Source organism: Mobula birostris, chromosome 13 (assembly GCF_030028105.1).
Source record: "Mobula birostris isolate sMobBir1 chromosome 13, sMobBir1.hap1, whole genome shotgun sequence".
Taxonomy (NCBI): Eukaryota; Metazoa; Chordata; class Chondrichthyes; order Myliobatiformes; family Myliobatidae; genus Mobula; species Mobula birostris.
Genome location: NC_092382.1, coordinates 83,850,741 through 83,875,337, shown reverse-complemented (window position 1 = coordinate 83,875,337; position 24,597 = coordinate 83,850,741). Strand labels below are relative to the sequence as shown.

Genomic DNA, 24,597 nt, shown 5'->3' with positions numbered 1-24,597 from the left:
TTCATAAGGATGTTGCCAGGTCTGGAGGACGTGGGTTATAAGGAAAGCTTGAACAGGTTAGGTGTTTATTCCTTGGAATGTAAGAGATTGAGGGGAGATTTGATGGAGGTGTACCACAATTATGAGGGGTAAAGATAGGGTAAATGCAAGCTGGCCTTCTCCACTGAGATGGGGTGGGACAACAACACGAGGTCATGAGTTAAGTGTGAAAGATGGAATGTTAAGGGGAACATGACGAGAAACTTCTTCACACAGACGGTCATCCGGGTGTGGAATGAGCAGACAGCACAAGTGGTGAATGTGACGTCAATTTCAACATTTAAGAGGTTTGTGTCAGTACCTGGATAGTAGGGATATAGGAGTAGAAAGTTCAAATAGTTAGCACAACCTAGATGGGCTGAAGGGTCTTGTTCTGTGTTGTACTTTTCTATGACTGTGACAAGAACCTTAAATAGAATCCTTAATTCACTCTAATTCCTTTTATCAGACCGACCGTTCATCTCAGCAGCAAATTTTTATATGGTGTTAAAACTGTGGCACTTCAATCTAACAGTACATAAAAGAAAATCCTAGCTGCAGGTCAACAAAGGCTATTTGTGTGAGAGTGTTTCAGTTACTGTGGGGCCAGAGACCTATGTAGCTCAGTGGGAAGAGGGAATAATACCAATGGAGAGACTCAAACTGAGGCAAGTCACAGATTGGAGATGGCAGAAATGCCCCATTCTTATAGAGACAGGAAAAGCGTCGGAGAGATTGATTCCAGTTAACATTTAATCCTAGATACCAGCACTGTGCCAGTTCGAAGATGAATTCTCTCTCCAACTTGGGTTGAACCTCACTATAACAGTGTGATGTCAGATCACAGCTTGCTGACTAAAGTGATCTCATCTGAAATGTTGTCCTTCAGCCATTGATGGATTTTGTAAATGTTTTCACAGGTTAAAAACGACAAGGAATTTATCTACAGGAATCTCGAACACAACACGCCAGATTTTCTGACACTGTCCAGATATTTAAGAATTGGAGCAAGGGCTTCTCTCGATCGTCCTTCCTACTCAGACTGGGCAGGGATTCACTCGATCATCTGACCGACTGGCATGCCAGTCATTTTACACTCGGGAGAGGCTGTTCATCTGCTCAGACAGCAGGAATAGATTCACTCGGTCATCTCAACTGAAGGTACTTCAGCAAGTTCACACTGGGACAAGGCCATTCACCTGTTCTGTGGGTGAGAAGGGATTCAGTCGGTCTTCCCACCTGTGGACACACCAGTCAGTTCAGACTGGGCAGAGGCTGGTCATCTGCTGAATTTGTGGGGAAGGATTCACTCAATCAGCTGACCTAATGGCTGATCAGCGAGTTCACACCAGGGAGAGACCGTTCACCTGCTCAGACTGTGGGAAGGGATTCCATCAGTCATCCACCCTACTGGTACACAAGTCAGTTCACACTGGGGAGAGGCCATTCATCTGCTTGAACTGTGGGAAGGGATTCACTCAGTCATCCAATTTAATAGTGCACCAGCGGGTTCACATCAGGGAGAAGCCATTCACCTGCTCAGACTGCGGGAAGGGGTTCACTCGGTCATCTGACCTACTGGTGCACCAGCGAGTTCACACTGGGGAGAGGCCATTCACCTGCTCAGACTGTGGGATGGGATTCACTCAGTCATCTAAACTGAAGGAACATCAGAGAGTTCACACCGGGGAATGGCCATTCACCTGCTCAGACTGCGGGAAGGGATTCACTTGTTTATCTAAACTGAAGGTACATCAGCGAGTTCACACTGGAGAGAGGCCATTCACCTGCTCAGACTGTGGGAAGGGATTCTCTCGGTCATCCAAGCTACTGGCACACCAGTCAGTTCACACTGGAGAGAGACCATTCACCTGTTCAGACTGCGAGAAGGGATTCATTTGCTCATCTAATCTGAAGGCACATCAGCGAGTTCACACTGGAGAGAGGCTGTTCACCTGCTCAGACTGTGGAAAGGGATTCAGTCGGTCACCCGACCTACTGGTACACCAGCGAGTTCGCACTGCAGAGAGGCCGTTCACCTGCTCAGACTGTGGGAAGGGATTCACTCGGTCACCCGACCTACTGGCACACCAGAGAGTTCACACTGGAGAGAGGCCGTTCAGCTGCTCAGACTGTGGGAGGAGGTTCACTCAGTCCTCCACTTTACAGAGACACCAGTCAGTTCACACAGGGGAGAGGCCGTTCAGCTGCTCAGTCTGTGGGAAGAGATTCACTCGGTCATCCAACCTAGAGAGTCATCAGCGAGTTCACACTGGGGAGAAGCCATTCACCTGCTCAGAATGTGGGATGGGATTCACTCATTCATTCACCCTACACAGACATCAGCGAGTTCACACTGGGGAGAAGCCGTTCACCTGCTCAGAATGTGGGAAGGGATTCACTCGGTCATCCAGCCTAGAGAGTCATCAGCGAGTTCACACAGGGGAGAAGCCGTTCACCTGCTCAGAATGTGGGAAGAGATTCACTTGGTCATCCCAACTACTGGCACACCAGTCAGTTCATACGGGAGAGGCTGTTCCCCTGCTATGAATGTGGGAAAGCATTTCTGCAATCATCCTGCCTACAGAGACACCAGCGAGTTCACACTGGGTAGAGGCCATACACCTGCTCAGAGATTGGGAAGAGATTCTCTCAGCCATCTCCATCAAATGTGCATCATTGAGTTCACACTGGGGAGAGGCCACTCACCTGCTGTAAATGTGAGAAGGGATTCACTCAGTAACCTAACCTTGTAACACATCACCGGGTTCACACTGGGGATAAAGTTTCAATAAGCTTCATGCTGGATATTTGTCCATCATTGTTTCTCAATGCAATTTTGAGAGTGACTGTCGGTGCTGAACTCTGCAATTATTGCTGCTGGTCACCACACCCAGTTCTGCACCCTGGTCACTGGGCATGGGAGGAGTTTCTTCTGCTGCACATTCACCTTTAATGGGACTGGAGTTTAATATTCTGGATCTGAGACAAATAAATCAGTTCTATTTTGAAGTCTGTCTCCAGTACTTAGTGAATTTATAACACACCTAATATAGAGTAAAGAGGCAACTCAGGCCGGCTGGACCCTGCCAGTGATTCTGTTCCACCACAGTCCCTTTAAATCCTCCCCTGTTGTTCACCTCTCGCTCTCCCTGTGGTGATGGGTTCCAAACAGTCACCACTCTGTGGGTGAAGAGGTTCCTCTTGAATTTTCTGCAGACTGACGAAATCGAGCTGACTGCAGTTCTGTCTGAGATGTTCTTTGCCCCTCTAATCTCTCGGCTGAGGAAGAATAACATTGGTAGTTAACCTTATTGATGGCTCATTTCCACATTTTGGGTCATTTTCCCTGCTTCTAAAGGGTTGTTAGAAAACACCCCTGTCCTCTAAAGACTGAAAGCAGAATGGGAAACCATCAGTTGGATGTTCAACGAAGCAAGGTCAGAAACCAGAGGCAAGTATGGACAGGGCTGAGTTTGGGGCTCTAGACGATGTTCAGGGTAAGAACGTATGATGAGGAGAAGGGAATCAGCAACGGGGCGTGGCAGCAAAGAACAGAGTAGCAACATTTGGAAGCTGACTGACTGAGAAAATATCTTGGTTGTCTGACTGATGACCCAAACAATACCCGTGGTGAAGTGCTCCATTGATCAAGGAAAATGTGTGTGTTGGGATGGTTATATCTATTGAGGAAGTTGTTCCTGCTTGTTTATCCTGTAATATTATATCCGGATAGCTATTATGGATTGTCCTATCTGAAATAATGTACTGATTATCATATAATTTGTTAGATTTTGACTAAAACTGGATCAGGCTTGAATTTATGGTGCCTTTATGGATTGATGGAGGGCATTCATGAGTTTGTATTTTAAAGCAAGATTTTGGTGAATGATATTTGCCACTTGATTGTACCTTTGTAAGTAATCAGATTGAGTTAAACTGATGCAGGATCCTGGAATGTGTTGGATTGTGTCTGGTTTCTCTTGGCATTTTCTGCACTTGCTGCCTTGTTTGTTTGTATTTCATGTATTTTCATTTTTTTTCCCTTTTGTTAACCGCCTTGTCCTGTATTTCTGAAAGGAACCCCACTGTTTCTGGGAAGAGGAATCCAACTCTCAGTCAGGTGCTCGATGCTTCTTTGTCACCATCTCATCTGCTCAGATCGTTGAGATGCCTCCCATGGAGGGTCATACTCATTCCACTGGTTAATGTTTTCCTTGACAGTGGTGATTCATTTTTCTGAGTTGGCCTCTCATTTAAGTTTTCTGGTCTGTATTTCTTATCATGATTGCATAGACACACGTGGAGTGCTGAATTCTGTTCATTTTTGATGAAAATATATACTTTCTGTTGTGTGATTTTTTTTCAAGTGTGTTATTTCTCTACCTTATTCTGTCCAAGGTAGTGTTCATCTAAGTGTGTTTGAGTGTAAATAGTCTTTTCTAAAGTTTTCTAGAGTTATTTATCTTTGTAAATTTTACTGATTGAAATGGGACAAAGATATTTTTATATAAAAAAGTCAATGTCGGTATTGATACAAGTGTTTATTGCCTTTGTTGTATTTGTTAACTTTGAACTCTGTTTGGCAGGTTTTTTAAGCCTTGAACTAAATTTTGTCAAAGATTTTCCCTATTTTGCACTACTTTCTATTTTCCTTGCTTGTTGATATTCCAGATACATGGATATCAAGAGTTCCGATAAAGGATCTTGGCCCGAACTGATGATTCCCATCCATAGATGCTGCCTGACATGCTGAGCTCCTCCAGCACTTTGTGTGTGGTTCTCTAGATTTCTAGCATCTGCAGGTCCTCTTGTTTCCCAGGAACTTACATGCTTCTTGAAAGAACAAGCTGGTAGTGGCTTTCTGTGGCTGTGTTTGTAAAATATTAAATAAAATTATTAGAAAGAGGTGGCATAGGGTTGGAAGGTGGAGAACCTGTGGGTAGAATTAAGGAACAGCAAATGTAAAAAAAATCCCTGATGGGAATTGTATAGAGACCTCCAAACAGTAGTGAGTATGTGATCCACACATTACAATGGGAGATAGAAAGTGCGTGCCAAAAGGGCAATGTTACAATAGTCATGGGGGATTGTCATGCAGGTGATTAGGAAAATTAGGATAGTGCTGATCTCAAGAGGAGGAATTCCTAGAATGCACACAAGATGCTTTTTTAGAGCAGCTCGTGATTGAGACCACTTGGGGATCAGCTATTCTGGATTGGGTGTTGTAATGAACCAGATTTAATTAGGTCACTTCAGTTCAAAGAAATCTTAGGGGCAAGTGATCTTAATCTGATCAAATTCACCCTGACCTTCGAGAAGGAGAAGCTAATGTCAGATATCCAATAAGGAGAATTAGAGAGGCAGGAGAGAAGAAAAGATCAAAGTTGATTTGAAAAGAACACGGGAAGGATGAAAATAGAGCAGCAATAGTTGGAATTTCTGGAAGCAATTTGAAAGGCACAGGATATATAAATCACAAAGAGGAAGTAGTATTCTAAAAGTAAGGTGACAAAACCGTGACTGATAAGAGAAATCAAAGACAACATATAAACCAAAGAGAGGGCATGGAGCAAAAATTACCAGGAAGTTAGAGGATTGGGAAGCTTTTAAAAACCAACAGAATGCAACTAAAATAAATAAGAAGGGGAAGATGGAATACATAGGTGAGCTAGGCAGTAATATTAAAGAGGATACCAAATTTTTCTTCAGGTACATATAGTGTACAAGAGAGGTGGAAGTGGATATTGGACCACTGAAAAATGATGCTGGTGAGGCAGTAATGGGGTAGGGGTGCAAGGTGATGGTAGCGGAACTGAATAAGTATTGTACATCACTCTTATCTGTCGAAGACACTGGCAGGAATATGGAAGTCCCAGATGTCAGTTGTCAGAATGTGTAAAGTTACGTTACTCAGGAGAAGGTTCTTGGGAAACAGAGATGGTGTGAAGGTAAGTAGGTCACCTGGACCAGATGGTGTACACCCCAGAGATCTGAAAGAGTTGGCTGAAGAGATGTAGAGTCATTGGCAATGATCTTTCGAGAATCGTTAAGGAAATGATATCCTAGAAAGTTTTTCCCTTCACTATTCCCCCTCTCCCAGTTTCACCTATCTCCTCCAACTTCTTCCACCCCTCTCACCCCCACACTTCTTCCTCTGACATCTCATCTTTTTTTTTCCCCCAGTCCTGATAAAGGGTCTCGGCCCGAAACATCATCTGTTTACTATTTCCCATATATGCTGTCTGGCCTTCGAGGTTCCTCCTGCATTTTGTGTATGTGTTGCTTGGATTTCCAGCATCCACAGATTTTCTCCTGTTTTTGATAATAAAAGCAAAAGTGGGGTCATATAATATAGCAAGAACATATTGGGAAGTTAGAGGATTGGAAACTTTTACATAACCAACAGGAGACAACAAAAAAAGACACACAGGAGAGACAAGATGAAAAATTAAGATAAGTGAGCCAATAATATCAAGTATAAAAATTTCTTTTTCAGATATATAAAGAGTAAAAGAGAGGCAAGTATGGATATTGTACAGCTGGAAGGTGATGCTGGCGAGTTATTAATAAAGCAAAGAAATAGCGGCCGAATGTAATAAGTATTCTGTGTCAATCTTCACTGTGTAAGACACCAGCAGTATCAGACCATAAGTCATAGGAGCAGAATTAGGCCATTCAGCCCCATCAAGTCTGCTCCACCGTTCTACCATGGCTGATCCCGGTTCTCACTCAACCCCATGCATCTGCCTCCTCGGCATATCCTGTACTGCCCTGACTGACCAGGCAATATTTCCCTGTACAGAAGCTATGCTGGCTTTGACTTATTTCATCATAAGTCTCCTAGTACCCCAAAACCTTATCTGTTAAAATAGACTCCAACCCTTCCCCAGCCACTGACGTTAGGCTAACAGGACTATACATTGCTTTCTTTTGCCTTTCTCCCTTCTCAAAGAGTGGATTGACATTTGCAATCTTCCTCACCTCTGGGACCATGCCAGAATCAACTGATTCTTGACAGGTCATGACCAATGCATCTGTTATCTCCTCAGCAACCTCTATCAGGACTCTGGGATGTAGTCCATCTGGTCCAGGTGACTTATCCATGTTAAGAACCTGAGTTTGTCTAGCACATTTTCCTTTGTAATATCATTGGCACGCACTCCTGCTCCCTGACACTCACGGATCACTGGCACACTGCTAGTGTCTTCCACAGAGAAGACGATGCAAAGTCCCTATCAAGTTCATCTACCATCTCTTCCCCATTACTACCTCATGAGCATCATTTTCCAGCGGACCAATGTCAACTCTCGCCTCCCTTTCGCATTTTTATAATGGTTTATATTATTGTCTAGTTTGCCCTCTTATTTTACCTTTAGCATTCTTATCTATTTTTCGTTGCCTGTTTTGGATTTTAAAAGCTACCCAATTATCTATCTTCCTACTCACTTTTGCTACCTTATATGCACTTTCCTTCACTTTTATACAGTCCTTAACATCCTTTGTCAGCCACGGTAGCCTAGCCCCGCTGTTTGAGAGCTACTTCGTCGGGACATATCTGTCCTGTACATTATGAACTATTCTCAGAAACATCAGCCATTTCTGCTCTGGTATCATCCCCACGAGTATCCTTCTCCAATCCACCTGGAGAATCACCTCTCTCATGCCTGTGTAATTCCCTTTATTCCATTGCGATACCATGCATGTGACCTATGCTTCCCCCTCAGAAGTTGCAGTAGGAATTGAATCATATTATTGTCCCTGCCTTCTAATGGTTCCTTTACATTAACCTTCCTAATATGATCTGGGTTATTACACGACACCCAATCAAAGATTGTAGTTCTCCGAGTAGGCTCAACCATCAGCAGCTCTAAAAAGCCCTTTCATAGGAATTCAATACATTCCCTCTCTTGCGATCTGACTTTCTCAAGTGTCCTGCAGATTGAAGTCACACACTACAATTGTGTCATTAAATTTATTACATAAATGCCAGCCATTCGGGAGTATCTGGGGCAGAAGTGAGGATACATGCTTTTTACCAAGGAGAGAACGCATTTTGGAGCTGAAAGGCCTGAAAGTAGATAAGATTCCTGGACCAGAACGTGAACACCTCAGGGTTCAGAAAGAGGTAGCTGAAGAGATTGTGAAAGCATTAGAGTCAGAGAACACCACAACACAGGAAAATGCCATTCGGCCAATCTAGTCTGTGCCAAAGCATTAATCTGCCGAGTTACAACAAGTTCCATCTGGACCATGGCCCTCCATATCCTTCTCATCCATGGACCAAAGCAAACTTCTCTTAAAGGTTGAAATCATCCCTGCCACTTGCTCTGGCAGCTCGTTGCACACTCTCCCCATCTCTGAACAAATAATTTCCCCCTTAGTTTTCTCTTAAAGTAATGAGTAATGATCTATCACCAATCACCAGATTTTGGAATGGTTCTGGTGGACTAATAAGTACAAATGAGAGGGAGGCAGAAGAAAGAAAATTATAGGACAGTTAGTCTGACCTCAGTGGTCAGGAAGATGATGGAGTGTATTATGGGTGAGTTTTTTGGGTACTGTAATTGGGGACGCCTGATGAAGTAGGCCAAGGTCAGCAGGAATCCTTTAGAGGAAATTATGTCTGACAAATCACTTGGAATTCTTTGGGAAATAGCAGGTAGGATAGATAAAGCAGAGGCAGTGGATGTTGTTTGCCTGGATTTTCAGATGATCTTTAACAAGGTACCCCATGAAAGGCTCACTGAGAAAGTAAGGAGGCATGCGATCCAAGGCGACATTGTTTTGTGGATCCAGAACTGGCTCTCCCACAGAAGGCAAAGAGTGGTTGTAGATGGGTCATATTCTGCATGGAGGTCGGTGACCAATGGTGTGCCTCAGGGATCTGTTCTGGGACCCCTATTCTTTTTATAAATGACCTGGATGAGGAAGTTAGTAAATTTGCTTATGACAAAAAAGGTTGGGGTTGTTGTGAATAGTGTGGAGGCCTGTCAGAGGTTACATCGGGACATTGATAGGATGCATAACCGGGCTGAGAAGTGGCAGATGGAGTTAACCCCAGATAAGTGTGAAGTGGCTCATTTTGGTAGGTCAAATATGATAGCAGAATATAGTATTAATGGCAAGACTCTTGGCAGTGTCGAGGATCAGAGCGACCTTGGGGTCCGAATCTATAGGACACTCAAAACTGCTACGCATGTTGACTCTGTGTTTAAAAAGACATATGGTGCATTGGCCTTTATCAATCGTGGAATTGAATTTAGGAGCTGAGAGGTAATGTTGCAGCTATATAGGACCCCGGTCAGACCCCACTTGGAGTACTGTGCTCAGTTCTGGTTGCCTGACAACAGGAAGGATGTGGAAACCATAGAAAGGGTGCAGAGGAGATTTACAAGGATGTTGCCTGGATTGGGGAGCATGCTCTATGAGAATAGGTTGAGTGAACTCGGCCTTTTCTCCTTGGAGCGATGGAGGAGAGGTTACAGTGGGACTTTGATAGGATGTAAAACTTGGCTGTGAAGTGACAGGTGGAGTTCAAGCTGGAGGATGAGAGGTGACCTGATAGGGGTGTACAAGATGATGAGAGGCATTGATCGTGTGGATAGTCAGAGGCTTTTTCCCAGGGCTGAAATGGCTGCCACAAGAGTACACAGGTTTAAGGTGCTGGGGAGTAGGGACAGAGGAGATTGTCAGGAGTAAGTATTTTACTCAGAGGATGGTGAGTGGGTGGAATGGGCTGCCGGCAATGGTGGTGGAGGCAGATACGAAAGGGTCTTTTAAGAGACTTTTGGATAGGTACATGGAGCTTAGAGAGATAGAGGGCTATGGGTAACCCTAGGTAATTTTAAGGTAAGGACATGTTCGGCACAGCTTTGTGGGCTGAAGGGTCTGAATTGTGTTGTAGATTTTTATGTTTCTATGAACACACATTTTGTGTCAGTAACAGATTTGGAAATGTTGGATTTGGTCTCTCAGCCAAATTGTTGACACAGTCTGGGAAAACTGGGTTCAAAGCACCGGTCCCTACAACACCGACTGGGACATCCTGCAGGCCCGGGGAGGGTCTGGTTATTCCTTGTATTTGAACACACAGAGAGCAGGAAGACCACTCGGCCCCTCCACACCGTCCTGTCGTTCAATAAGACCCCGGGCACCCAAACACCTCTCCCATCCCCACTTTTCCCGGACCATCGGCCCCGCTTGCAGGGCAACAGTCTGCCGGTGTTTGCCCCCAATGTGGTGAATCGCCACCACCGTGGGCTCAGACATTTCCACAGATGAGCCCCTCCTGTCCCCACCGGGACAAACATCCTGTCCGCCCCCTCTCTCACCGTCTTCATCCTCTCCCTCCCCAGGGAACCGGCATCAAACCGACGGGCCGAGCGGTCTCCTCCTACCTCTCAGCGATACATCAGACTCCGGCCGCAGGAGACGCTTCACAAACGCCCCAACTTCCCTCGGAGGGAAATGGAAATAAATCAGAAAGCGGACATTTACTTTGGGATTTGTTCCTCTTGAGATGTCAGCGGGGTAACGCCCTCTCGGCTGGTCCACCTCCGCTATTGGGCGGAAACAATGATTGACATCGCCTCAGGCCAATGACTACAGCGCAGCGGAGGTGAGGGGTGGAGGGGTCTCGTGGTCGGTAGCTCAGCCGTTAAACTGTTTCAGCGCGAGCGCAGCAGCGCGTGTGTGACGTCAGGTACGCGCGATGGGAAACCATGTGTGACGTCAGGCGCGTGAGCGTGGACGTATTTAAAAACACCTTAATGGACGTTTCTTATGATTTCAGAGGGACAACAACATTAATCACGGGTTTCATCACTGAATCCAGTGTTGTGAGATGTAAAGTCCCCTGTTATGTGTCCGGCTGTGCCGTGTTGTTGGTGGAGTGGGCAGCGTGGTGTTTGTCTCGATTCGGGTCACAACACCAGAATTGCCAGCGGGGTCCACACACAGTGTATTAGTGACCAGAAAACCTCCCGTCCCTGCAGTCTTTGTCTCCTGGTAAACTCAACACCCTGACAATGTGGACCATAGACACCCCTTCCTCTCAGAGTCAGGGGATCATTCAGACAGTGATCAAAGAGAGGAATTATATTTATTGGTCATTAAAGTTCACCCAGATTCGATGTTATTGTTCCCGTTTGTGGGAGGGGTGGGTTTTGGGGGTTGATGATCGGGATGCCATTCCTTTTTATACGGGGGTGGGGTGGGAGTCCGATTTTTTTTCGCTCTGAAAGCCTTTTTCTTTCTTTCTTTCGTGACTCTCTGGAGGAGAAAAAAAACTCAGAGTTGTTTATGGATACCTGCTTTGATAATAAATTAACCTTTGAACTATCCGTCCCGAGCGGGACTTCCCGTGTCCAAACATTTCATTCCCATTTCCATTCCGACGTGTCAACCCATCGTCTCCTCTTGTGCCAAGATGTGGCCACGCTCAGGGTCCAGGATCAGCACCTTATATTCTGTCTGGGTTCGTTTTCTCTTTCTTCTCTCTCTCTCTCTCTCTCTCTCTCTCTCCCCCCCCCCCCGACTTTTCAGCTCAGTGCTTCAACTAATAAAGACAACCACGCCATTTGCCTTCTTAACCACCCGATCAATCTGTGCAGTCTCTTTCAGGGAGCATTGAACTTGGAGTCTAAGATCCCTCTGATCATCAACACTGTTCAGGGTTTTGCATTTAACAGTGTACTGTCTCATACATTCGACCTACCAAGCTGCCAAGATGATCATCACTAATCAAAACTCACGGAGATTTCTCAGGTCCTGTTGAATTTATTGCCAAGTGCACAAGTACGGGAAGGTGCAGGTACAGAGAAACACTGACTTGTGGCAGCATCACAGGCAAATACATTCAGATAACACACGGAGCACAAATTATACGATTATCTGTCAGTAACAATCTATAAATACGTTTTATGTCATTAACAATATATACAATACATTGTGTCGTGATCAATATTAAAATGTGCATTTTGTGTCAATAACAGACTTGGAAATGTTGAAATTGGTCCCTGTCTCCTTTCCTCCTGTAGTCCACAAACAGCTCCTTTGTTTTTGTCACCATGAGGGAGAGGTTGTTTTCTTGACACCACTGTGTCGGGGCGATGACTTCTTCTCTGTAGGCTGCCTCGTTATTATTTGAGATTAGGCCAATCAATGTCGTGTCGTAAGCAAATTTAATTAGCAGATTGGATCTGTGGGTGGCGACACAAATCATGGGAATACAGAGAGTAAAGGAGGGGACCAAGGAGACAACCCTGTGGGGTATGTGTCCTGAGGGTGAGAGAGACAGAAGTGAGGGAGCCCACTCTTACCACCTGCCGGCGATCTGACAGGAAGTCCAGGATCCAGCTACACAAGGCAGGGTGAAGGCCGAGGTCTCTGAGCTTCTTGTCGATACTTCACGCCTTCGTATGGCTACTGCTCTGCCCATGACCGTAAGGAACTGCAGAGAACTTTGGAGAGCAGAGAACATCAGAGAAACAAGCCTCCCCTCCAAGGACTCTTCCTACACTTCCCCTGTCTCGGAAAAGCAGGCCATGTACTCAAAGATCCTCACAACCCGGACATTCTTGCTGCAAACCCGCTCCCCCATCGGGGAAGAGATACAAAAGCCTTAAAGCCCGTACCACCAGGCTCAAGGACGGCTTCCTGTCTGCGGTTATAAGCCGAATGAATGGTCTCTAGTTCGATAAAATGGACTCGACCTCACAATGTAACTCGACGTGACCCTACACCATATGTCTCTGCACTGCACTTTCTCTGCAGCCATAATGCTTTGTTACAGTTATTGTTTTGTCGTATATCAGCTCAATGTACTGTAGTAATGTATTGATCTGTGTGGATGGTACGTCAGGCAAGATTTTCACTGTAGCTCAGTACGTGATAAAAATAAACAAATTCCCCATTTTAATTTTGTGGAAATATTAGACAGACTGAGCTTCTGCTTTGGAACCTCAGAAGGAAACTTAACTGAACTATTGCCATTTCTGAGGAATGCAGATAAATAGAAAAGGCTTCAATCTCGCATTACGATCTGCGGTAACTGGGATCAGGTGACCGGTGGTGGGTCTCGCATACCAATTTTCAGAATCAGGTTTAATAGCACCGGCATATCTCATGAAATCTGTGGTCTCTGCGGCAGCAGTAGAACCTAATTCTTAACAATAGATTTTAACAACTATGAATTACAATAATATACAGATTAAATAGTTAAATTACATAAGTGGTGCAAAAATAAAAATAAAAAAAATGTAATAAGCTCTTTTAATTGTGTGGAAATTCTGGAGCAAGGCTTAACAAAACTGTACACATTTATGAGAAGCTCAGAAACATAGAAAAGGCTGAATTCTCAAATGAATGGCTCTGTGTTAAATATTCAACCATCACGGTGACTGAAGGCAGCTGCAGGTTCATGAGGGACTGTTACTGTCAGATTCTGCAGTTCTTGCGGCTGCTCATCGCACCCAGGACTGAACCCTGGTCACTGAGCATTGGAGGAGTCTGTTCTGCTGACTTTAGCCTTAAAGTAGTCTGGTGTTTAATATTGCGGATCTGTGAAAGATAAATCAGTTCTATATCAAATCCCGTGTCTCAGGTACTTACTGTCTCTACCACACTCACAATGTGCACTAGAGAGGCCACTCGGCCCATCTGGTCCCTGCCCATGTTTCTGTTCCATATCAGTATATCAAAATCTATCCCTGCCGTTCCCCTCTCACTCTCCTTGTGATAACAGGTTGTAACTAGTCACCACTCCTTGAGATAGGAGAGTTCCCTTCAATTTCATAGAATCATAGAAATCTACAGCACATTACAGACCCTTTGGCCCACAATGTTGTGCCGACCATGTAACTTACTCTAGAAACTGTCTAGAATTACCCTACTGCATAACCCTCTATTTTCCTAATCTCCATGTACCTATCTAAGAGTCTCTTAAAAGACCCGATTGTATCCACCTCTACCACCGTCGCTGGCAGTGCATTCCACACACACACACACACCACACTTTGTTTATGAAGCTTAGCTCTTCCACCTTCTCTGCACCTTCTTCTAGGCAGCTTAAACCTATGCCCCCTCGTGTTAGCCGTTTCAGCCTTGGAAAAAAAGCCTCTGGCTATCCACACGACCAATGCCTCTCATCATCCTATACACCTGCATGCTTCTGAATTTCCTGCATGCTTCTCTCCAGGCTGAATAACACGATGAGCTCACTGTGGTTTTGATGTTCTTCAGGGCTCTGGACTAAGGTGGTTAAGCTCCTTCTTCCCTGCTCTTTTCAAAGTTTTCTGTCATTTTCACTCATTTCAAAGGTCTGTGCCTCAGACAGCTGGGTTGTTGCAATGCGCCTCTAAAGTCTGACAGCAGACTAGCGAGTGAATCTTCGATGGAGCAGAGGCAGAAACCAAAGAGTTACCACCCTGAATCAGGGCTTTGGGGCGCCAGAAAGGAAATGGGGCCTAGAATTTACAAGGAGGAGAAGGGAGAGGAATCAGACCACCAGGATGTGGCCACAAATGAAAGATCAGAAACATTTTGAAATTGTTCGATTGAAAAAAAAGGTGGTTAACCTGTGCAGAATACTGTAGGAAATCAACAGATCGGGCCGCAAATGTGGAGAGGAATAAATAGACAACGTTTAGGTCGAGCCCCTTCAGTATGCCTAGACTGTGTACTCCTCTGCTTAGTTGCTGCCTGAACTGCACAGTTCCTCCAGCATTTTATGTGCATGTGTCTACAGTTCCAGCAGCAGCAGAATCTCTTGTGTTTCATATCTGCATTTGTAAGAAGATTCTACTTCGGCATTAAACACGCGGAAAGTTTGCTGATATTAAGTGCATTGTTTATGAAAGCTGTTTTCTCCATTAAAAGAGCTGCTGAATTCCGCCCCCCCAAAAAAAAACTGAGATATGAACATGGAACCGGTGTTTGCAGAAATGTTTAATGGCACCGTGATTACCCAGAAAGCTCTGCGTAGGAATGGTCGCTGTCGCTGAAGCGCCGATCGAATGCGCATGCGTCAGGGTTGCGGATGGTCCCGAATATCACGCATGCGCGCAGTACATAAAGGCCTCGGAAAATCAGCGCCAGGTAAGAGATATTCCCCGGTTGCCGGATTCGCAACAATTGCTGTGAGCTCCGAATACCGTAGCCCGCAATCCCGGGACAGTCGTGCTCTCTTCCCTCTCTCTCAGCCCCACAATCCGTACGTGGGCCCGGGGAGCTTCCGGCTGATGAGGGAATGGGAACCGATGGATCTCTCAGACAGAGCTGAGCTCCAGCTGTCTAAATGCAAGGATTGGGAACTCGGAGAAAGGGAACAAAATCTTTTCCAACAGCTGTTAAGAAAATCATCTTTGTTCTACCCCTAAGCACAAATAAGATAAAATCTGCAGATATTGAAAATCCAAGCAACACACACAAAATGCTGGAGGAATTCAGCATTAGTACTGTTTTCCATAATGCTGTCTGGCCTGCTGAGTTCCTCCAGCATTCTGTGTGTGTTGGTTGTTCTACCTCCTCTTGTTCTGGACCTTTCTACCCGTGGGGACATGTTTTGACCCATTCTCTCTGAGGACATAATGATATCAAGCACCTTTGTCCTTGGCAACAAGTGCCAGACTCCAATGAGACAGACTACTGCCCTTCCCTTCATATTCATTGGCCGCCAGTCACCTGGGGGAGGGTTCAGGGGAAATATTTATGTACAATACAGAAACTGGTGTTACCTGCGTATTGTGACGATGCAAAAATTGCTGGAGAATTTGCAAATGGGAGGAAGTAGAGTGATATTTGGAAATCTGCCTTTTTAAAGTGTCATTTAGCAAGCAAATCAGATATGGATGGTGTGCAAAAGCTGGAGTGAGAAAATCCTTCATAACCCTCTACAGGCCTGCTACATAGATTGTGTGAGAGTGCAGATGAACTTGATCAAACCCGGAGGATAACAGTGTTCTGCTAGCTGTTAAAATAAATACCTCTCTATTTAAAATTCAGTGTGCACATGTTGTTGTTACTGGGTAAAAATTGCACAGCGCAAGATTTTTCGGCACACTGGTCATTACAAATTAGAGAGGATATTGGTGGGAAGGTGGGGAGACCTCCAGTGGCCCTGATGCCCTCACCTACAAGATGTGCATCCAGCTGCAGCTTGTAATCCTGCACTTTAAGGAGCTGGATCTGGAAATGGATGAATTCCATATCATCCAGGAGTTGGAGAGGGTGATAGATATGGCATGAAGAGAGGTGATTTAAACCGAAATGTAGGACATAAGAAACTGAGTGAGAGTCAGGAAGGGGAATGAGGTTAAATAGCCATTGCAGAGTACTCCTGTGGCCATCCCACACAACAGCAGGTGGACCACTTTAGACACTGTTAGGGAGGATTACCTAGCAGAGGAATGTCAAAGGGTTGATAGGGGATTTGTTAGTTAGGGAATTAAAACTATCAGAGATCCAATATCCTAGTGGTAAGGCTTGCTAGTGCTAGTGTGTGGTGTGGGAGGGTGTAAGTTAAACTCAAGTTGCAGGGGGGATTGGAGTCAGAATGCCAGAACAGATAGGAAGGAGGTCCCAGTGCAGGAAGTTGCATTAGACAGCCTGAATATTTTTTCACCATTGACTAGGTGGGCCCCTGTTTCTGTACTGAACTTCTCTAAGTTTGGATACTGTTGATGAGGACAACCTACCAGAGACAAGTTGTAGTGGTCGTGTCTCTGGCACTGAGACTGGACCCTTACCTCAGAAAGGAAGGAGTGAAAAGTGGAGAGCAGTAGTGATAAGGGATTAGATAGTTAGGGGGACAAGTAAGAGACTCTGTGGGAGAGATGGAGAATCCCGGATGGTCTGTTGCCTCCCTGGTGCCAGGGTCCACGATATCTCAGATCGAGTTCTCGGTATTCTCAGGAGAGAGGGTGAGCAGCCAGATGTCATGGTCCACGTGGGGACCAATGACATAGACAGCAGTAGGTATGAGGTTTTAAAGAAGGAATATAGGGAGTTAGGAAAAAAGTTAAAGAGCAGGACCTCAAGGGTGGTAATCTCAGGATTGCTGCCTCTGCCACGAGACAGAGAGAGTAGGAACAGGAAGTCATGGCAGTTGAATGCGTGGCTGAAGAGTTGGTGCAGGGGGCAGGGGTTCAGATTTCTGGGACATTGGGATCTCTTCTGGGGATGGTCTGACCTGTACAAAAAGGACGGGCTGCACCTGAACTGGAAAGGGACCAATATCCGGGCATGGCAGGTTTGCTAGAGCTGTTGGGGAGGGTTTAAACTAGTTTGGCAGGAGGGTGGGAATCAGAATGTGAGTGCAGAGATTAGGGTAGAAGGACAAGAGCATGATGCTATGTGTTCTGAGTTGCTGAGGAAGGACAGGCAGGGGACAAAACACAAATGTAGCCAGTTAAAGTGGTTGATGTGTGTCTATTTCAATGCTAGGAGTGTTAGGCATAAAGGAGATGAACTTGGAACATGGATCAGTACATGGAATGATGACATTGTGGCCATTACTGAAACCTGGCTGGAGGAAGGGCAGCATTGGCTGATGCAGGTACCGGGGTTCAGGTGTTTTATAAGGAATAGGATGGGAGGTAGAAAAGGTGGGGGAGTAGCATTACTGGTCAGGGATAGTATCGCATCTATAGAAAGGGAGGACGCTGCAGAGGGAGTGTCCACTGAGTCGGTATGGATGGAAGTCAGAAATAGGAAGGGATCAATCACTGTGCTGGGAGTAGTCTATAGGCCCCCAAATAGCCCTCGGGACACCGAGGAGCAGATAAGCAGACAGAGTTTAGAATGGTGCAGATTTGTAGTTTTGGGTGATTTCAACTTCCCTCGTATTGACTGGCACCTCCTGACTGCAAGGGGGAGAGGTGGGACTGAATTTGTCAGGTGCATTCAAGAAGGATTCCTGACACAGTATGTGGACCGGCCGATGAGAGGAGAGGCCATACTAGATCTAGTTCTGGGTAATGAACCTGGTCAGGTGGCAGACCTCTTGGTGGGGGAGCATTTTAGTGAGAGTGACCACAACTCCCTTAGCTTCAGCATAGCTATGGAAAAGGATAAAAACAGACAAAATGGGAAAGTGCTTAACTGGGGAAGGGCTAACTATGAAGGGATGAGGCAGGAACTAGCGAGAGTAAATTGGAAACAGATGTTCAAGGGTGAAAGCACAGAAGTAATGTGGAGGAAGTTTAGGGACCACTTGTGCTGGGTTCAGGATAGGTTTGGTCCCTCTGAGACAAGGAAAAAATGGTAGGAAAAGGGAATCGTGGCTGACGAAACACGTGAGGCAACTCGTCAAGAGGAAGAAGGAAGCATATGTTAGATGTAAGAAGCAGGAAGCAGGACGGGCTTATGAGAAATATAGGGTAGCCAGGAAGGAGCTTAAGAAAGGACTTAGGAGAGCTCGAAGGGGGCATGAGAAGGCCTTGGCATGTAGGATTAAGGAGAACCCCAAGGCGTTCTATGCGAATGTGAAGAACAGAAGGATGGCAAGAATGAAGGTGGGGCTGCTCAAGGATGAAGAAGACAACATGTGCCTGGAGGTGGGGGAGGTTGGGGAGGTCCTAAATGAATACTTTGCTTCAGTATTTACAATTGAAAAGGATCTTGATCAGGGTGAGGTCAAGATAGAACAGGCCTGTGTGCTGGACAAGGTGGAGATTAAGGAAGAAGAAGTGTTGGATCTTCTTAAAAACATCAGTAAAGAGCTTTACCAAATGTTCCCTTTAAATTTTCACTTCCCCACTTACCCATGACCTCTGGTTGTCTGTAACCCCACCCAACCTCAGTGGAAAAAGCTGCTTGCATTTACCCTATCTATACCCTCATAAATTTGTAGACTTCTAACAAATCCTCAAAGCAATGTATAATTTCCTTGTTTATGTTTAGAATCTTTTTTAGATGTATAAGATGATGAGGGGCATTGATAGTGTAGATAGCCAGAGGTCTTTTTTTTACCCCAGGGCTGAAGTGGCTAAGACAAGGGGGCAGAGTTTTAAGGTGCTTTGAAATACTTTATACTTCTTTATACTCTATTGTTGCCAAACAATTGGTACTAGAGCGTACAATCATCACAGCGATATTTGATTCTGCGCTTCACTCTCCCTGGATTACAAATATTAAATATTAAATATAATTAAAATTAGTAAATATTAAAAATTTAAATTATAAATCATAAATAGAAAATAGAAAAATGGAAAGTAACGTAGTGCAAAAAAACCGAGGGGCGGGTCCAGATATCTGGAGGGTACGGCCCAGATCCGGGTCAGGATCTGTTCGGCAGTCTTATCATAATTGGAAAGAAGCGGCTCCCAAACCTGGCCATACAAGTCTTCAAACTCCTGAATCTTCTCCTGGAGGGAAGAGAGACAAGAAATCTACCGAGGGAATGTCAGGGGTAAGTTTTTTACATAGAGAGTGGTGGGTGCGTGGAATGCACTGCCGGCTATTTGCGTGAGAGTGTTTCAGTTACTGTGGGGCCAGGAACCCATGCAGCTCAGTGGGAACAGGGAATAATACCAATGGAGCGAGTCAAACTGAGCCAGGTCACAGATTGGAGATGGCAGAAATGTCCCATTCTTATAGAGACAGGAAGAGCATCAGAGAATTTGATGGTCATTCCAGATACCAGCACTGTGCCCAGTTAGAAGATGATTTCTCTCTCCAACTTGGGTTGAAGTTCACTGTAACAGTGTGTTGTCAGATCACACCTTGACAACTCAAGTGATCTCATCTGAAATGTTGTCCTACATCCATTGATGGATTTTGTAACTCTTTTTACAGGTTAAAAATGACAAGGAATTTGTCTACAGAAATCTAGAATACAACACACCAGTTTTGCTGTCTCTGTCCAGATATTTAAGAAGTGGAGCAAGGGATTCACTCGATCATCCTTCCTGCTCAGACAGTGGGAATGGATTCAGTCTGTTCTGTGTGTGAGAAGGGATTCAGTCAGTCTTCCCACCTGTGGACACACTAGTCAGTTCTCACTGGGCGGAGGCTGGTCAACTGCTGAATTTGTGGGGTAGGATTCACTCGGTCATCTGACCTAATGGCTCACCAGCGAGTTCACACCAGGGAGCAGCCGTTCACCTGCTCAGACTGTGGGAAGGGATTCACTCGGTCATCTTACCTAATGGTACACCAGCGAATTCACACAGGACAGTGGCCGTTCTCCTGCTCAGATTGTGGGAAGGGATTCACTTGGTCATCTCAACTGAAGGTTCATCAGCGAGTTCACACTGGAGAGAGGCCGTTCACCTGCTCAGACTGTGGGAAGGGATTCACTCAGTCATCTGAACTAATGGCTCACCAGCGAGTTCACACTGGGGAGCGGCCATTCACCTGCTTGGACTGTGGGAAGGGATTCACTTGCTCATCTCACCTGAAGGTACATCAACGAGTTCACACTGGGGAACGGCCATTCACCTGCTCAGACTGTGGGAAGAGATTCACCATGTCATCTGATCTACTGAAACACCAGTCAGTTCACACCAGAGAGAAGCCATTCACCTGCTCAGACTGTGGGAAGGGATTCACTCGGTCATCTTACCTAATGGTACACCAGCGAATTCACACTGGACAGTGGCCGTTCTCCTGCTCGGATTGTGGGAAGGGATTCACTTGGTCATCTCAACTCAAGGTACATCAGCGACTTCACACTGGTGAGAGGCCGTTCACCTGCTCAGACTGTGGGAAGGGATTCACTCAGTCATCTCAACTGAAGGAACATCAGCGAGTTCATACTGGAGAGAGGCCATTCACCTGCTCAGACTGCGGGAAGAGATTCGCTTCGTCATCTCCACTGAAGGTACATCAGCGACTTCACACTGGCGAGAGGCCATTCACCTGCTCAGTGTGTGGGAAGAGATTCACTTTGTCAACTGATCTACTGAGACACCAGTCAGTTCACACCGGAGAGTGGCCATTCAGCTGCTCAGACTGTGGGAAGGGATTCACTTCGTCATCTAATCTGAAGGTACACCAGCGAGTTCACACTGGAGAGAGGCATTTTTCTGCTCAGACTGTGAGAAGGGATTCACATCGACATCTGAAGTGAAGGTACCTCAGTGAGGTCACACAGGGGAGAGGCCTTTCGTCTGCTCAGACTGTGGGAAGGGGTTCACTCAGTCATCCCACCTACAGAAACACCAGCGAGTTCACACCGGGTAGAGACTGTTCACCTGCTCAGAATTAGATAAGAGATTCTCTCAGCCAAATCAACCAAATGTGCATGACTGAGTTCATACTGGGGAGAGGCCGTTCACCTGCTCTGACTGTGGGAAGGGATTCACTCAGTCATCTAACCTTATGTAAATCTCACTTCGGCTAGCAACTTAATATAGGGGGTGATAGCCCCCCAACCCGGGAAAACTTAAGATATCTCATTTGGATGGATGCTGCGTGATGTGTCCCCTGTTAAAAATCAGCACCCCAAAATAACAAACAGTACACAATATGTGATTAAACAATTCAAATTTATAATTCTTACTTTGACTATAGGGTTAGTGAAGAAAACAAAGAAAAAGAAAAAGGGCCCACTCTCTCCATTCACGTCTTCTCATCTCTCCCCGGCAAAAGACTGTGAAAATCTCTCTTCCTGACTCACAAGAAAGAACAACATTTCTCTCACTGGATAACCCCGCATTCCAAAACCCTGTTATCTCTAGTCGTAACCTAAACTTTGCTGCTACAGAGAAACCATTACCTCAGCAGTGAAACATGGCAGAGAGGCAATTACATGAGGAGTGAAACTTGCAGTGTGTTACACTTGTGACACACTGCCAGGTTCACACTGTGGAGGAAGTTTCAATAAGCTGCATGCTGGATATTTGTCCATCACCGTTGCTGAATACAATTTTGAGAGTGACTGTTGGTGCTGAACTCTGCAATTATTGTTGCTGCTCACCACACCCAGTTCTGCACCCTGGTCACTGGGCATGGGAGGAGTTTCTTCTGCTGCATATTCACCTTTAATGGGACTGGAGGTTAATCTTCTGGATTTGAGACAAATAAATCAGTTCTATTTTAAATTCTGTCTCTGGTGCTTATTGAATTTTTAACACACCTAGTGTACAGTAGAGAGTCAACTCAGGCGAGCTGGACACTGCCAGTGTTTCGGTTCCACAACAGTCCTTTTAAATCCTCCCCTGTTGTTCCCCTCTTGCTCTCCCTGTGGTGATGCGTTTCCAAACAGTCACCACTTTGTGGGTGAAGAGGTTTCCCTTGAATTTCCTGCAGACTGAAGAAGTCGAGCTGACTGCAGTTCTGTCTGAGATGTTCTTCGCCCCTCTAATCTCTGGGCTGAGGAAGAATGACATTGGTAGTTAACGTCCTTAATCATGACTCATTTCCACATTATGGGTCATTTTCCTTGCTTTGTAAGGGTTCTTAGAAAACACCCCTGTCCTCTAAAGACTGAAAGCAGAATGGGAAACCATCAGTTGGACGTCACCGAAGCAGGGTCAGAAATCAGAGGTGGGCACGTGGCAGAGTTTGGGACTCTGGACGACGGTCGGGGTAAGAACGTATGATGAAGAGAAGGGAATCATCAGCGGGGCGTGGCAACGAATGACACAGTAGCAACATTTGGAAGCTGATTGACTGGGAAAATCTTTCGTTTGTCTGACTGATGACACAACCAATACCTGTGGTGAGGTGCTCCTCTGGTCGAGGAACATGTATGTGTTGGGAATGGTTTTATGTATAGAAGAAGTTGTTCCTGCTTGTTTATCCAGTAATATTATATCCAGATGGTTATTATGGATTGTCCTATCTGAAATAATATATTGATTATCATATAATTTGTAAGATTTTGATTCTAAAACTGGATCAGGCTTGAATTTATGGTGCCTTTATGAAGTGATGGAGGGCATTCATGAGTCTGTATTTTAAATCAAGATTTTGGTGAATGATATTTGCCACTTGATTGTAACTTTGTAAGTAATCAGATTGAGTTAAACTGCTGCAGAATCCTGGAATGTGTTTGATTGTGTCTGGTTTCCGCTAACATTTTCTGCAATTACTGCCTTATTTGTTTGTATTTCATGTACTTTTGATTTTTTTTTTCCTTTTGTTAACCACCTTGTCCTGTATTTCTGCAAGGACCCCCTCTGTTTCTAGGAAGATGTCTCCAACTCTCAGTCAGGTGCTCGATGCTTCCTTGTCACCATCTCGTCTGCTCAGATCATTGGGATGTCTCCCATGGAGGGTCATACTTATTCCACTGGTTAATGTTTTCTTCCATAGTGATGATTCATTTTTCTGAGTTGGCCTCTCATTTAAGTTTTCTGGTCTGTATTTCCTGTCATGATTCCATATACACACATGGAGCATTGCATACTGTTCATTTTTCATAAAAAATATATACTTAGAAGTTTTATCTGACTGTTGTGTGATTTTTTTTTTCATGTGTGTTATCTCTCTTCCTCCTTCTGTCCAAGGTAGTGTTAATCTAAGTGGGTTTGAGCGTAAATAGTCTTTTCTAAAGTTCTTATTTATCTTTGTAAATTTTACTGATTGAAATGGGACCAAGATATTTTCATTAAAAAAGTCAATGTCGATATTGATGAAAGTGTTTATTGTCTTTGTTGTATTTGTTAACTGTTGAGCTCTGTTTGGCAGGTCTTTTTAGGCCTTGAACTAAATTTTGTCAAAGGTTTTCCCTATTTTGCACTACCTTCTATTTTCTTTGCTTGTTGATATTCCAGGTATGTGGGTATCAAGAGTCCCGATGAAGGGTCTTGGCCCAAAATGATGATTCCCATCCATAGATGCTGCCTGACATGCTGAGCTCCTCCAGCAGTTTGTGTGTAGTTCTCTAGATTTCTAGCATCTGCAGGTCCTCTTGTTTCCCAGAAACTTACATGCTTCTTGAAAGAACAAGCAGGTAGTGGGGTTGTGTGGCTCTGTTCGATAAAATGGAAAGAGGTGGCATAGGGTTGCAAGGTGTAGAATCTGTGGCTAGAATTAAGGAACAGCAAATGTAAAACAAAATCCCTGATGGGACTTGTATAGAGACCTCCAAACAGTAGTGAGTATGTGGTCCACACATTACAATGGGAGATAGAAAGTGCGTGCCAAAAGGGCAATGTTACAATAGTCATGGGGGATTGTCATGCAGGTGATTAGGAAAATTAGGACAGTGTTGGTCTCAAGAGGAGGAATTCCTAGAATGCCTACAAGATGCTTTTTTAGAGCAGTTCATGGTTGAGCCCACTTGGGGATCAGCTATTCTGGATTGGGTGTTGTAATGAACCAGAATTAATTAGGTCACTTCAGTTCAAAGAACCCTGAGGGGCAAGTGTTCTTAATATGATCAAATTCACCCTGACATTAGAGAAGGAGAAGCTAAAGTCGGATGTGAAATAAAGAGAATTAGAGAGGCATGAAAGAAAAATTGGTCAAAATTGATTTGGAAAGAACATGGGCAGGAATTTCTGGAAGCAATTCGGAAGGCACAGGATACATACAGTGGCATGCAAATGTTTGGGCACCCCTGGTTAAAATTTCTGTTACTTTGAATAGCCAAGTGAGTAAAAGATGACCTGATTTACAAAAGGCATA

General features: G+C 44.9%; 1 protein-coding gene across 1 annotated transcript; it reads left to right on the top strand.

Annotated features, from left to right (window-relative positions):
* The first annotated feature begins 979 nt into the window (after positions 1 to 979).
* On the top strand, positions 980 to 23,554 carry LOC140207076 (uncharacterized). The gene is made up of 2 exons (XM_072275397.1): positions 980 to 2,471; positions 20,110 to 23,554. Exons 1-2 carry the CDS (start codon positions 1,345 to 1,347, stop codon positions 21,089 to 21,091), a joined length of 2,109 nt encoding a protein of 702 aa, XP_072131498.1. The 5' UTR covers positions 980 to 1,344; the 3' UTR covers positions 21,092 to 23,554.
* The last annotated feature ends 1,043 nt before the right edge of the window (positions 23,555 to 24,597 follow it).